General features: G+C 41.8%; 1 protein-coding gene across 1 annotated transcript; it reads left to right on the top strand.

The window, feature by feature from the left end:
* The first annotated feature begins 6,302 nt into the window (after window positions 1-6,302).
* Window positions 6,303-11,840, top strand: LOC121138062. Its single transcript, XM_040740882.1, has 3 exons — window positions 6,303-6,903; window positions 10,546-10,776; window positions 11,032-11,840. Exons 1-3 carry the CDS (start codon window positions 6,487-6,489, stop codon window positions 11,122-11,124), a joined length of 741 nt encoding a protein of 246 aa, XP_040596816.1. The 5' UTR covers window positions 6,303-6,486; the 3' UTR covers window positions 11,125-11,840.
* The last annotated feature ends 18 nt before the right edge of the window (window positions 11,841-11,858 follow it).

The following is an 11,858-nucleotide window of genomic DNA, read 5'->3' as shown; positions in this document are numbered from 1 at the left end:
CATCAGTAATATATTCTTTCCTCATGTGTTCTCAATTCCAACACCTGGTAATTACTAACCAATTGAAGCATGAGATTAGCCATCACTCAAGTTAGTCAGAGGCCAAAATCATATCTAATATTTGTTCAATGGAACAGAAATCATAGCAGAGGGTAGGACAGAATGACTGCATTTTAAATTTGGGAAAAAGTCAGTTTTACCGCTCTACTCATTCCTCTGCTGCTGTGTGCTATGTGCATAACGGTTATGACAAGCCAGCTCAGTTCCCCTCTGACCCTCACATCAAAGCAGAGGCACACACGGATACTTCCAATTCTTTTAGGTGCTCATGCTGGGCCTTCAGTGTGCTTTCTTGCTCCAGCTGTATCTGCGAGAGTCATTCTTTCATCCCGAAACCACCATTTTTCTGATCTGAGCAGTTCCTGCAGCTCAGCCATTCTGTCTGTCATGCCACTGTGTTGACCCTGTGTGGGATAAGTCAGCCCCAATGGGCCTAAGTGACAGCAGGTCTAGACAGATAGTATAAGCATTCCTAGTAGATATATCCTGACAGACATCCTGGGTCTACCAGAGGGCCTTGACAACAGTAGCCGAGTCTGATGAGAGATGAAATGGACCAATGGTCAGGGACCACATCACCTCATCAGAGGCCAGCTCAGTGGATGTCTTCTGGGGCAGGCTGGGGTTGTTTCCTTGCCTACTTTTTCCTACACAGGGGTCCCCAAAACCTCATGCACTAGAGACACATACTAGATCCCCTCCCAGTAGCAGAGTCTGAGTTAATTTCCTCTTTCAGGGATTTGTTGATTTCTTCCATTTTTTTGTTTGTCTTCATCCATATCTTCCTTTTTTTTTTTGATTGTCTTTCCCTCCATATTTTGAAGGGAGTTTGTCATTTCATCTTTAAGGGCCTGTATCATCTTCATAAAGTCATTCTTAAGGTTGTTTCCTCAGCTTCATCTGCATTTGGATGTTCAGGTCTTTATGGTGTAAACCCCTAGTGACTGGTGGTATCATATTCGTTTTTACGGTGTCGACTAGCCATCTCTTCCTCCAGTGGATGCAGGTGGGGTCTGTGATTCAGAGTGTCTCTCTTCCTCTAATTGGTGTAGCCTGTGGCTAAGGTGGTTACTCTCCTTCTCCCAGTGGGGGAGGGGCAAGGTCAAGGCTCACCACAATTAAAGCATCTCACATTTTCATTTTTCTTCAAATGCTTAGAAATGGTTTCTCTGATCAGAATAGCATCATAACCTTCAGATCCAGTATCAGCCATGTCTCTAATCCATTCATCTATTGGTGCTGATCTTGCCTTTAAAGGCACAATCATCCGTTTTCATTCAGAATCAGCATTTTCAAGAGCCAATGATTGAATTAATATTTGCCTGGATTCTGGATTTGATACAGTTTGTTCTATTTACAGCTGAAGTCAATTTTTGCAAAAAAGTCAGTGAAGGCCTCTTTTGGGCTTTGTACAATTTTAGTAAATGACCCAGACCTCTGTCCTGATTCTTCAACCTTGTCCCAAGCATTCAGAGCTGCTCAATGACACAAGACCAAGGTATGATTGTTAAAATCACTCTGCCTTTGTAATCAGCATATTGACTCTCATCTAATACGGATCTTGGGAAATATCGAAACCTCTCACCCTATATCATTGTTCTATGGCACTAGATTCCTCTTCCTACCATGTTATCCTCTGTACCTGAGGGCCAGCTTCCAATATTACTTTGACCATACCTTTCTAGTCTTGGGGACGATTCTGTTCTGAGTTGCCCATGGATTTAACATCTGCTTCACATTTGGTGAATGCATACTATATGAAATGAACATTTCCTTTAATCTCCTCAAATCTATATATGTATAGGATTCCACTTAACTTCTCCATAACCTTGGGGATACCTGTTGTAGCAAGTGGTAAGACACTGAGGTAATTAACATTTTAGTCAATGGCTAAGAAAGCCAGTGTGGCTAAGAAGAGTAGGTGGATGACAGAATATGTAACATTATTGAACCAATTCAGAAGACCTCGTAGGGTGCTTTTGCTCTGAATGGTTTATGTCTTAGTTAGCTTAGTCAACTTGACATGGCCTAGAGTTATCTGAGAAGGGCAACTGGGCTGTGACATGTGTATAGGAGATTTTCTTACTATTAATTGATATGGAAGGGCCCGGACCACTGTGAATGGAATCATCTTTAGGCACTAATCCTGGACTGGATATGAGAGCTAGTTAAGTGTGAGGACCTTAGAGAGAATGCCTGCCAACAGTGTTCTTTGATGGTTTCTACTTCAAGTTCCTGCTGAAATTTCTGCCCTGACTTCTCTAATTTATGGATTGTGACCTGGAAGTACAAGTCAAAATAAACCCTTTCCTCCCCACATTGATTTTGTTAGAGTATGTTATCTCGTCAACAGAAATAGAAATTGGTGCCAGGAAAGTAGGAAAGTGAGGTGCAGCTGTGATGGACTTGACCATGTGGTTTTTTTTGTTTGTTTGATATTTTTGTTTTATGTTTGAAATGATATTGTTGGAGTATTAGGGAAAATTTTGGTGCCTAAGAGTTAAAGCCATTGATTATGTAGAGTTTGATGAGCAATTGCTATAGGAATTTGAAAGACTATGTTGAGGAAAAAGTGGTCTCAGGAGGCCTAGTTCAGGTTTGAGCAATGCTAAATTTAGAACTGGCCTGGTCATTCTTATGAGATCATTACTAAGAGCTTGTTGTTTCTGGTCAGGTGAAGATTCAGCTAACATAATTGATGTAAACATCTTCTGCACTTCAATGGGAGAACAGGGACACATTTGCTCAGGACACACGTGTCTACAGCACACAGAAGCTGTGGTCTAAAGAAGAAAACTGAACTTGACAACGGGAAAGCATCACTCACACGGTACTGGCTTTGAAGGGGATGAAAGTTGCCAGATTGAAGGGGTCATGGAAAGAAGCTAAAACTTGGCACAGTTTGGCATGATGGACATATCTAAGAAACACCAAGAGAGGACATTGGTGAAGGTTCAACCTCTGTTTCAATCGAGACCCCAGGTACTGGAGATGCTGGGACCATGGATTGTCTACCAAGGGCAGTAGCAGGAGTAGAGTGAAGCCAGCCTGAGCCTATATAACAACATGTGGATGAGACACAGGTCTCTGGGTAGCTTTGGAGCCTGCCCTGGAACTCTCTCTCTGTAGACTATCATGGCCTCAAACACACAGAGATCCACCTGCCTCAGCCTCCTAAGGGCGGGGGTTAAAGCCTTCACCACCACCAACAGCTCATTTGTACCTTTTTTTTTAAAATAAGAGGTAACTTTTCATTTTCTTTATTTTGGCTTATTAAAACAAAAATATGTATAGACCTTCATAATGGTAAGTTATATTTCTAGTTTCCTAGATGGAACTATGTAGGGATAAATAATTTATATTACTTTACCTGATCTTAAGAAATGCTATATATTATATGTGAGATGAATTCATTAGATTTCTTAAAAAAGAAAAGAAAAGAAACCAAACCCTGATCACTTTTGGCAATGGAGGATTTGTGCAAGGGTGTGTTGTGATTAAGTTACCCAAAGATATTTTCTCTTGAGCTATAGTGTTGCTCAAGGTACTTCCAAGAAGAAAGGAAATATAAAGGCAGGTCTTTTTTTTTTTTTTTTTTTGGTTTCATGAGACAGGGTTTCTCTGTATTGTTTTGGAGACTTTTGGTCCAGCCTGGCCTCAAACTCACAGAGATCTGCCTGCCTCTGCCTCCCCAGTGCTAGGATTAAAGGCGTGTTTCACCACCTCCTGGCTAAAGGCAGGTCTTATGGGAAACCAGAATCATCCTAAAGTCTAATGACCGGTATTCTCTTAATTCATAAGACTTGTTGATTTCCCAGAAGGAAAGGATGTGATTGGGTTCGTACATTCCTCCTCAAATCGGAACAAAAATGGCTTGAATTTTGTGCTGGTGTAACTCAGGTGAGATGTATCTTCTTTGTGTTTTTAGTTTTTTCAAAAGTCTGAACTGTTGTACGCCAGCAAGATTGATCTCTCAAAACCACCAGTAGCCATAGCACCATCCACAAAACACTTCTATTTAGAATAAATGTATTTTATTCTGAATATAAAGCCTACATGGGACTTTGTCACAACTTTTTGAGAGCTGAGTTTATATGCTGTGACTACTTAGCGGTATAAACATCCGTGGAGACCTGAATTTTGTGTTCATATATTCTATTAGTGAGTAATTAGCTGCACTCTCTTGAACTGTTAACTCATAATTTCATCCTTTGTAATAATAGCACCACCTTAAATTTCTGATTTCATTTAGAATATATGTTACTTTGACTGATTATAGGTCAGTTTTATGTCTTTCTCTCTCTCTCTCTCTCACGCTCTCTCTCTTTTTTTTTTTTTTTTTTTTGGTTCTTCGAGACAGGGTTTCTCTGTATTGTTTTTGAGGCAGTCCTGGAGCTCCCTTTGTAGAACAGGCTCGCCTGGTACTCACAGAGATTTGGCCTGCCTCTGCCTTCCTGCCTCTGCTGGGATTAAAGGTGTTGCCATCAAGGCCTGGCTATGTTTCTATTTTCAATGGACTTTCACTTTGAAACTTAAACAAAGCCACCCTATTTTTTGAAAACATCATGTGAATACATATTTAGTCCTTAGATACTCCACTACTGGGGCAGAGAGGAGGCTCAGTGGGGAAAGTGACTGCCACACAAGTGTGAGGACCAGAGTTTGCATCCCAGTCTTATTAACATTGAGCAGGCCCAGCAACATGCCTGGATCCCAAGCTCAAGAGGCAACAGCGGGTAAGATCTGTGGAGCAGGCTGGCTAGCCACATGACATAAAGGAGTTCTTGTTCCCTTGGAAACAGCTGGTTGCCAAGGGATGATGCGTCTGCTCCTTTATGACACAATTTCCGTGTGAGGGACATAACCTCAGTGTGAGGGACATAACCTCAGTGCGAGGGATAAATTCCCTAACCCAGGGTTCAGCGGTTGCTAGATACAGACTAGTTTTAAGCTTCTGGTGATGGCTACCCTTATGAGGATTGCTATAAAGAAAGCGACATAAAGGTAAGCTGTCTTATTTAGTCTTTCTGCCTTTAGCCTTGAAGGAGAACAAGTAGGTAGGTCACTAGAAGGTTTGGTAGGTGTGACTAATTTCTAGGTAGACGTCCCAGGTCCAGGTAATCAGGTGACCCAATGTGAAGGAGATTCCAAACAAAATGACATCCAAAGCAACCCTTCACTGCAGCTTCTCTACATAGTAATAGACCATGAGACATTCCCAGTGTCTTCTGGTCTCATTCAGAGAAAAGGACACCTTTCTTACAATGGCCTTCAGAATTCAGTCTGGCCTTCTGTCACCCATGTGAGTTCATGTCTAATCTCCCTCTCACCCATCCCATTCTTCATTGGCCACCTTTGTGTCATGCTCTCCCTCTAGGGCACCACTCACAGTGGACTTTGGATCTGTTGCTGACCTCATTCACACTCACAGCTCACTGCTTCATCTTCTTCAAGCCTTTGCTGAAATGCTATTTCTCAGCCAAGGACCTGAGTGAAAAATTACATATATGAATAATGGAAGCGTGTGACAGGAAGTTACAATTGAACAGGTGTCATAAGAGAGAGCAGTAACTCCACAGATTTGCCCTTCTAAGAGATGTCATGGCCCAGCTGACAGTGTGCAATGTGTGTATTCCTTATACATGAGACAGACAGGGATGTGATTGGTGATTACTAATGGGAAACACAGAAATAATCTTTCAATGTAGGAGGTGATCATGACCATCTGTAGTACAAAGAGGAGACTAATTGCAAGAGTTGACCTCCTGTGCCACTGAGAAATTTGTGGCCATTATAAACAGGAAACCTATGAGCTATCCTGGACTTATGCCTCCTAGGCAATCAGAATCAACAGATAATCACCCAGTTCTGGCAGTTTAGAACACTTCATTGTAGATTTAGATCTACACAAGGTGTTGGTAACTGAGAAAATAACTCCTCCCCCCCCACTCTTTCAATTTCTTTATTGATGTGATGAGTTGTCTAACCTCATATTCTCAATTCCTGCTGTGATTACAGGGCAGTATAGACTTGATTTAAATTGGCACAATAATGTTTGAAATATAGGCATCTCTAAATCACTGGAAACATCCTTGGTGTCTGACAGACATAAGCTTTTTAGTTTCTACTTTGTCATATATGTATGTCCACTTAGCACCACTTTTATATTAAATGTATCTTTAGTTTTTACCTGCTAATTTTTCTGTCCAAATGTTAAAACAAAGAAATGATCCATCTGAGACACACTCCATATGAGGGAGGACAAACAGTAGTATACAATTTGTAAGCAAGGCTCAACTCAGTCTAACAAGTTTACTGAGCACAAAATTTCACACTATTCATTTCAGTGAGTGTAGATTGGTTTGTTGTCAACTTATTTCATGAATTGCACTTTCTTAAGAGAAAGGTTCCCAAGGAGAAGACTCCATGGGGTTGCAGTGTCTCTGCCTTGCTTCAGGGAACAAAGAGCTGGGAGAAGCCTGGGTCAGCAGCAGTTGTTCTTGTAGGAGAACTTGGTGGGGCAGGAACTGCTTGCCTTCCAGGTGTGAACGTGGGGACCAAGATGGTGCCCTTGTGTCTGAACAGATCCTTCCTCTCCACCCTGTCCCTGCCAGGCCTGCAGGTGCTATGGAGGACAAGGAGAGAAGTAGGAAGATTGAATATGGAAGAGCTATTGCAGCAGCTTGGCGGCTTAGCCGGGCCACAGACGCGATGGAGGAGGAGGAGAGACAGAGGAAGATTGAATATGGAAGAGCAATTGTAGAAGTGTGGCGGCTTAGCCAGCCCTCAGACGCAATGGAGGACAAGGAGAGAAGGAGGAAGATTGAATATGCAAGAGCAAAGGTGGGAGCTCAGCAGCCTGGAGGCTGTGTCCGGGGGTGGGCCGGGGCGGGAGGCGGGGCCGCAGGGCTGGGTCTTGGGCTGGAAAGAGCCGCCCCTTCTGGCCTCAGCAGGAGACCTGATGCCTGCACCACCAGTCTCCTTTCTCCTGGGTGCCACAAAAAACCCTCTCAGCCTCCCCCTCCCCAGAAACTGCCACGGAATTGCGTTGCAGCCTCTGCCCTTTCACTTCCTATAGGGAGCTTTGAGCTTTCTGAGTTCATGTTTAGGAATTTCTTTACTCCGAGGGACACCGTGCTCTGATCACCAGCCTGCTGTGTTTAGGTGTCAGGCTGGCACTCTTGGGTGTGTGTGATTGGCCTGTGACAGCTGCCTCCCCAGCGGAGTGGCTTGAGTGTGCCACAAGTGCCAGCTGTCATCTTGGCTGTGGGGGCGTTTTTAGAATGGTTCTCCTCCTCCTCCTCTTCTTATTTTGTATATTTGTGTAGAAGGTCTTTGCCACGGCACGTGACCTTTTGTAGTGTGTGGAATGGAACTTCTGAACACCGAAAATTCTATAAAGTAAACAGCACCTGTAGAATTGATGTTAATGTTGGTGAGTTCAGTTTTATGTGGTCATGTGTGTATGGCAAGAAAAGAATTCTATGGAGGTGTCTTTCATTGGGCTGAATGAATATTTCACATGTGAATTTAATGTAATGATTTCTTCCTGAGCTTTGTGCTTACTTTTGTCCTCCTTGCTTCCTAAAATGCAGTTACCTTGGAGATATTATGTTTTCATAGGTGGGGACAATTAAGTTATGTTTTAAGCTGTTTTTCCTATTGTAGTGGCTGGCTTTGCGTCAAGTTGACACAAGCTACAGTCATCCAAGAGGAGGGAGCCTCAATTGAAAAAATGTCTGCTTAAGTTCTGGCTATAGGCAAGCCCATGGCAAGTTGTTCTTAGAGATTGATTGGGGTGAACCCAGCCCATTGTGGGCTGTGCCCTTTGGGCTGTTGTCCTGGGCTGTTTAAGGTGGAGCACTCCATGTGGAGCGAGCCAGTGAGCAGCACCAAGGACCCTGCACCAGCTCCTCTTTCAGGTTCCTGCCCTGTGTGAGTTTGTCCTGACTTCCTTTGATGATGACTGTGATATGGGAATAGAAGCCAAATAAAGCCTTTCCAAGTTGCTTTGGTCACGGTGTTTCATCATAGCAATAGTCCCCCTAAGTAAGACATCTATTTCCTTTTTTCTTCTCTCACATTAACAGAGGAGAGCAGGTCAGTAATGAATGAAGGGATACTGCAGAGATATGGTGTTACATGCTCAGGATTGGTTTCTTACAGAATATGTGCAGGAGCTAACTTTGTATCTCTAGAATATGTTTAGCTGACTTTCCCATAAGCACCCTCTATGTAGGGTCTAGATTTGAATGTGTGTGTAGCATTCTATGTATAAATGGAGGAACAGGGGAATCAGCATCTTTAGAAGCCCGGCTTTGCTTACCATTGTGCAATCAGAGAAAGTGAGCACCTTTCGTGTATCGAGGGAATTGAAGATGGAGTGTGCATCCCTTTGCAAACATGGAGACTTCGATTAGAAAGCATTTTTCCTGTCCTTACTCCCGCCTCCCCTTCTTTCTTTTTTAGCCATCTTAGACCATAGTGCAGGATAGCCTTGAGCTCAATGTGTAATCTAAGCTGGCTTCAGAAAAGGATGATATTCGTGTACTGGATTTAAGTTGGTGTAAATCATTTCACAACATATACTATAATGTATACACGAGGAGCTGCTTCTACAATGATAATTTTTGTGTTCTACATAAATGAAAATTGTCAGTGCAACAATTTATCAAACAATTTAAAAATAAAGAAGTTTTGAAGGCTTAAAGTCTTAGTTTTGGTTTTCTTCAGTGTGATTATATTGGAGCACAAATTTAAGTAGTGGTGGTGAATATTTGTTTCATAGAAAATAAATTCTATAAAAAGGCAAATTCAGGCTGGTAAGATGGCTCTGTTTGCAAAGTGGTTGCTTGTGCAAGCAAAGATCATGTCCCCGACATCCATATAAGAAGCTAGGCCTGGTGATGTGAGTCTGTAATCAGTTCCTGTCCTAGAGACAGGATGATGCCTGGAACTTGCTGGCCAGCCTACCTAGCCAACACTAGGGAGTTCCTGCTTCAGTGGTGAGTGATACAGGATGGTACCTGCAGTCAACCTCTGGCCTCCAATACACACACTCAGGCAATCACACCTGCACACACATGTACAGACACTCACACACTACTCACAAGCATACTCAGAGAAATTAAATATAGGAGAAAAAACAGTAGTTCATGTTGGGAAATACAACAAAGTTGTTACAACTTTTTTAAAGATTTCATTATGGCTGTGAGTATAGAGTTACTAAAATGCAAGCTAGATATAATTCTTGATGTTTGAAGCCTGAATGAAGACTGCTGTGTCTCTATTAAGAAGAGGTGTGATGATTTTCTTATCATAATAAGTATACTAGGATACAGTTTTTTAGGCACTATTCTGCCATAAGTATTGTCATTAGTGGTTAGCATCAATATTTTTAATAAGGGTTCACTATACTTTATCCATTATTGTTTTATACATGGGATGGTAATTCTGACTAGATGATGGTATTTTATGTGTCCTGGTCCAATGTTGGACACATTGTATAATATCAAAAAAGTCTTATTTTACCATTCACATTTTTCTTTCTGCCATGGCAGCTGAAAGGGTTTGCTGCTCTTATGTCCCCAACTGTTTTGGTACTCATCCATTTCTCTCATAACTTTCATCAGTGTTTAACATTTTAGTGATAGCTGTGCACTTGTTTTAATTTTTGTTTGGTAAGCTTTTAAAGAGATATCGCAAGTGCAAGAGGTTCCCAGGATTAAACATCTCTTTTAAAAATAAACAAGAAGCCGGGCGTTGGTGGCGCACGCCTTTAATCCCAGCACTTGGGAGGCAGAGGCAGGCGGATCTCTGTGAATTTGAGGCCAGCTTGGTCTACAAGAGCTAGTTCCAGGACAGCCTCCAAAGTCACAGAGAAACCCTGTCTCAAAAAACCAAAAAAATAAAAAATAAAAATAAACAAGAAAGGTGCCCTGCTGTGGATGGTAAGTAAATTGTGTGAATAGGTGGCACTAGGCTATGGGACTCCTGAGGGTGATATAGAAATGATTGAGAGCTGGAAAGTAGCAGTCTCTGGAATTTAGATCATTGCCAATGTTTCCTTTTTAGATGAGGCTACAAACCACAAATAGAGCTATATCTTTTGGCAAAAGCTCATTATCTTTAGTGTGAAGATGAAGTCCCAGAAAATCCATGAAGGATGATGCACTTGACCTCCTTGTGTGTGTCATGCTTTGAGACACTTTAAAGACACGGATAATACTCTGAGATCCTGCCTCTCTCTCCATCTTCTGACTCTGGGCTGATTTTCTTTCTTTCAGACATTTTCATTTCTTAGTCCTGATTCAGAAATATTCAGTTTTTTTGCAGTTCAATAGTAATTCCTCTATTAAGGGCAGGATAAGTATCCTTTGATTTGTCATTCATTTTTAGTGATAGTTTGAGTTTAATAAAATACCCAGAGCTTTAATAATGATAAAAAATATTAGATGATAATGTTGCTTTCTCCCCCCCCCATAGCTTGCTCAGTATCGACAAAGAATAGCCCAATTTGATGGGCAGACTACTAAGAAGAGTAAAAAAGTTTCAATCTGTAAAGAAGATGAACACAGCTCAAATATTAATGAACATGCAGATGAGGTGTTTAAGAATGTTTCTCAAGGTGTAGAGACTAATGGGAATCCTGATTGCACCGAACTGATATTATTTCCCAGTGGACAAGCAAACAAGCACAATCAGGTCTTAGCTGAGGTGAGTGCTTCCAGATTTTCAGCATAGTTCTTAGTGGAACATCAGTGTAATGAGAGTGGCCATCAGTTCAATTTGCAGTTTAATTATGACTTTTGTCCCTTCTTGCAAATTTCAACCGTATGGTAGTAGCTAGACATACAATATTTAATAACTTCTGATAGAGGCCTGTGGGCTTCATGCAACAGATATTTATTGGGCATTCACAATGCAAAGATGAGGAAGGCAGATACAAAGAAACCACTGTACATCTATCAGACCCATGCCAGCAACAGTGAACCTGCTGCTCAGAGTACAGAGGATGAGATAGCCAGCCTTGTGTGTGCTACTTGGGTAGCTTTGGAAGGGTAATATTGGAAGAATGAGTGGGAATCATCGAGAGGTTAACAAAAAAGGAAGGGAAGCAAACTGTGCAGAAATAAAGGCATTTGCAAAGATAAAAAGCAGTATGCTGTGTGATCTTGAAATAGGAGATCGATTCCATATGGATTCCAAAGGGAAGGGGTAAGGTGGTGGTAATTTTGAGGTTTTGGAAATGGTGCTCAGGCCAGCTCCCCTAGAAATGCTCAATTAATCCTAATTCCCCAAGTCCCCTCCCCCTTGTTTAATGGTGCAACTTTCTGAAATGGTTTAATTAGAATGAATTAAAATTGTTGGTAGGTGATTGGCTCACCAACCAAATGAGAAATAGAGGGATGGGTTACTCAGGAGAGTATTAGGAGGATGGATATTATTTTAATTTTGTGCTACAGTATATTTATGTAGAAATAAGATTAGAATAGATAGGGACTGTACTAGCAAGGGTTTCTATTTCTGTGACAAAATACCGCACCCCAGAAGCAGGGTGGGGAGGAAAGTGTGTCTTCGACTTATGCTGCCACATTTCTGTGCATCCCTGAGGAAGTTAGGACAGGAACTCAAAGAGGACAGCAGCTGATGCAGAGGCCATGGAGGTGCTGCTTACTGGTTTGCTACCCATGGTTTGTTCAGCCTCTCTTCATACATGGGAAACTTCAGCACATGGAGACTGAAGTGGAATGTAGTTTCATTTCTGCTATTGTAATAAATACCCCAATAGAAGCATA

Source organism: Mesocricetus auratus, unplaced genomic scaffold, assembly GCF_017639785.1.
Source record: "Mesocricetus auratus isolate SY011 unplaced genomic scaffold, BCM_Maur_2.0 contig_13091_pilon_obj, whole genome shotgun sequence".
Lineage (NCBI taxonomy): Eukaryota > Metazoa > Chordata > Mammalia > Rodentia > Cricetidae > Mesocricetus > Mesocricetus auratus.
Note: the sequence above shows the minus strand (reverse complement) of the source record. Positions and strands in the feature narration are given on the sequence as shown.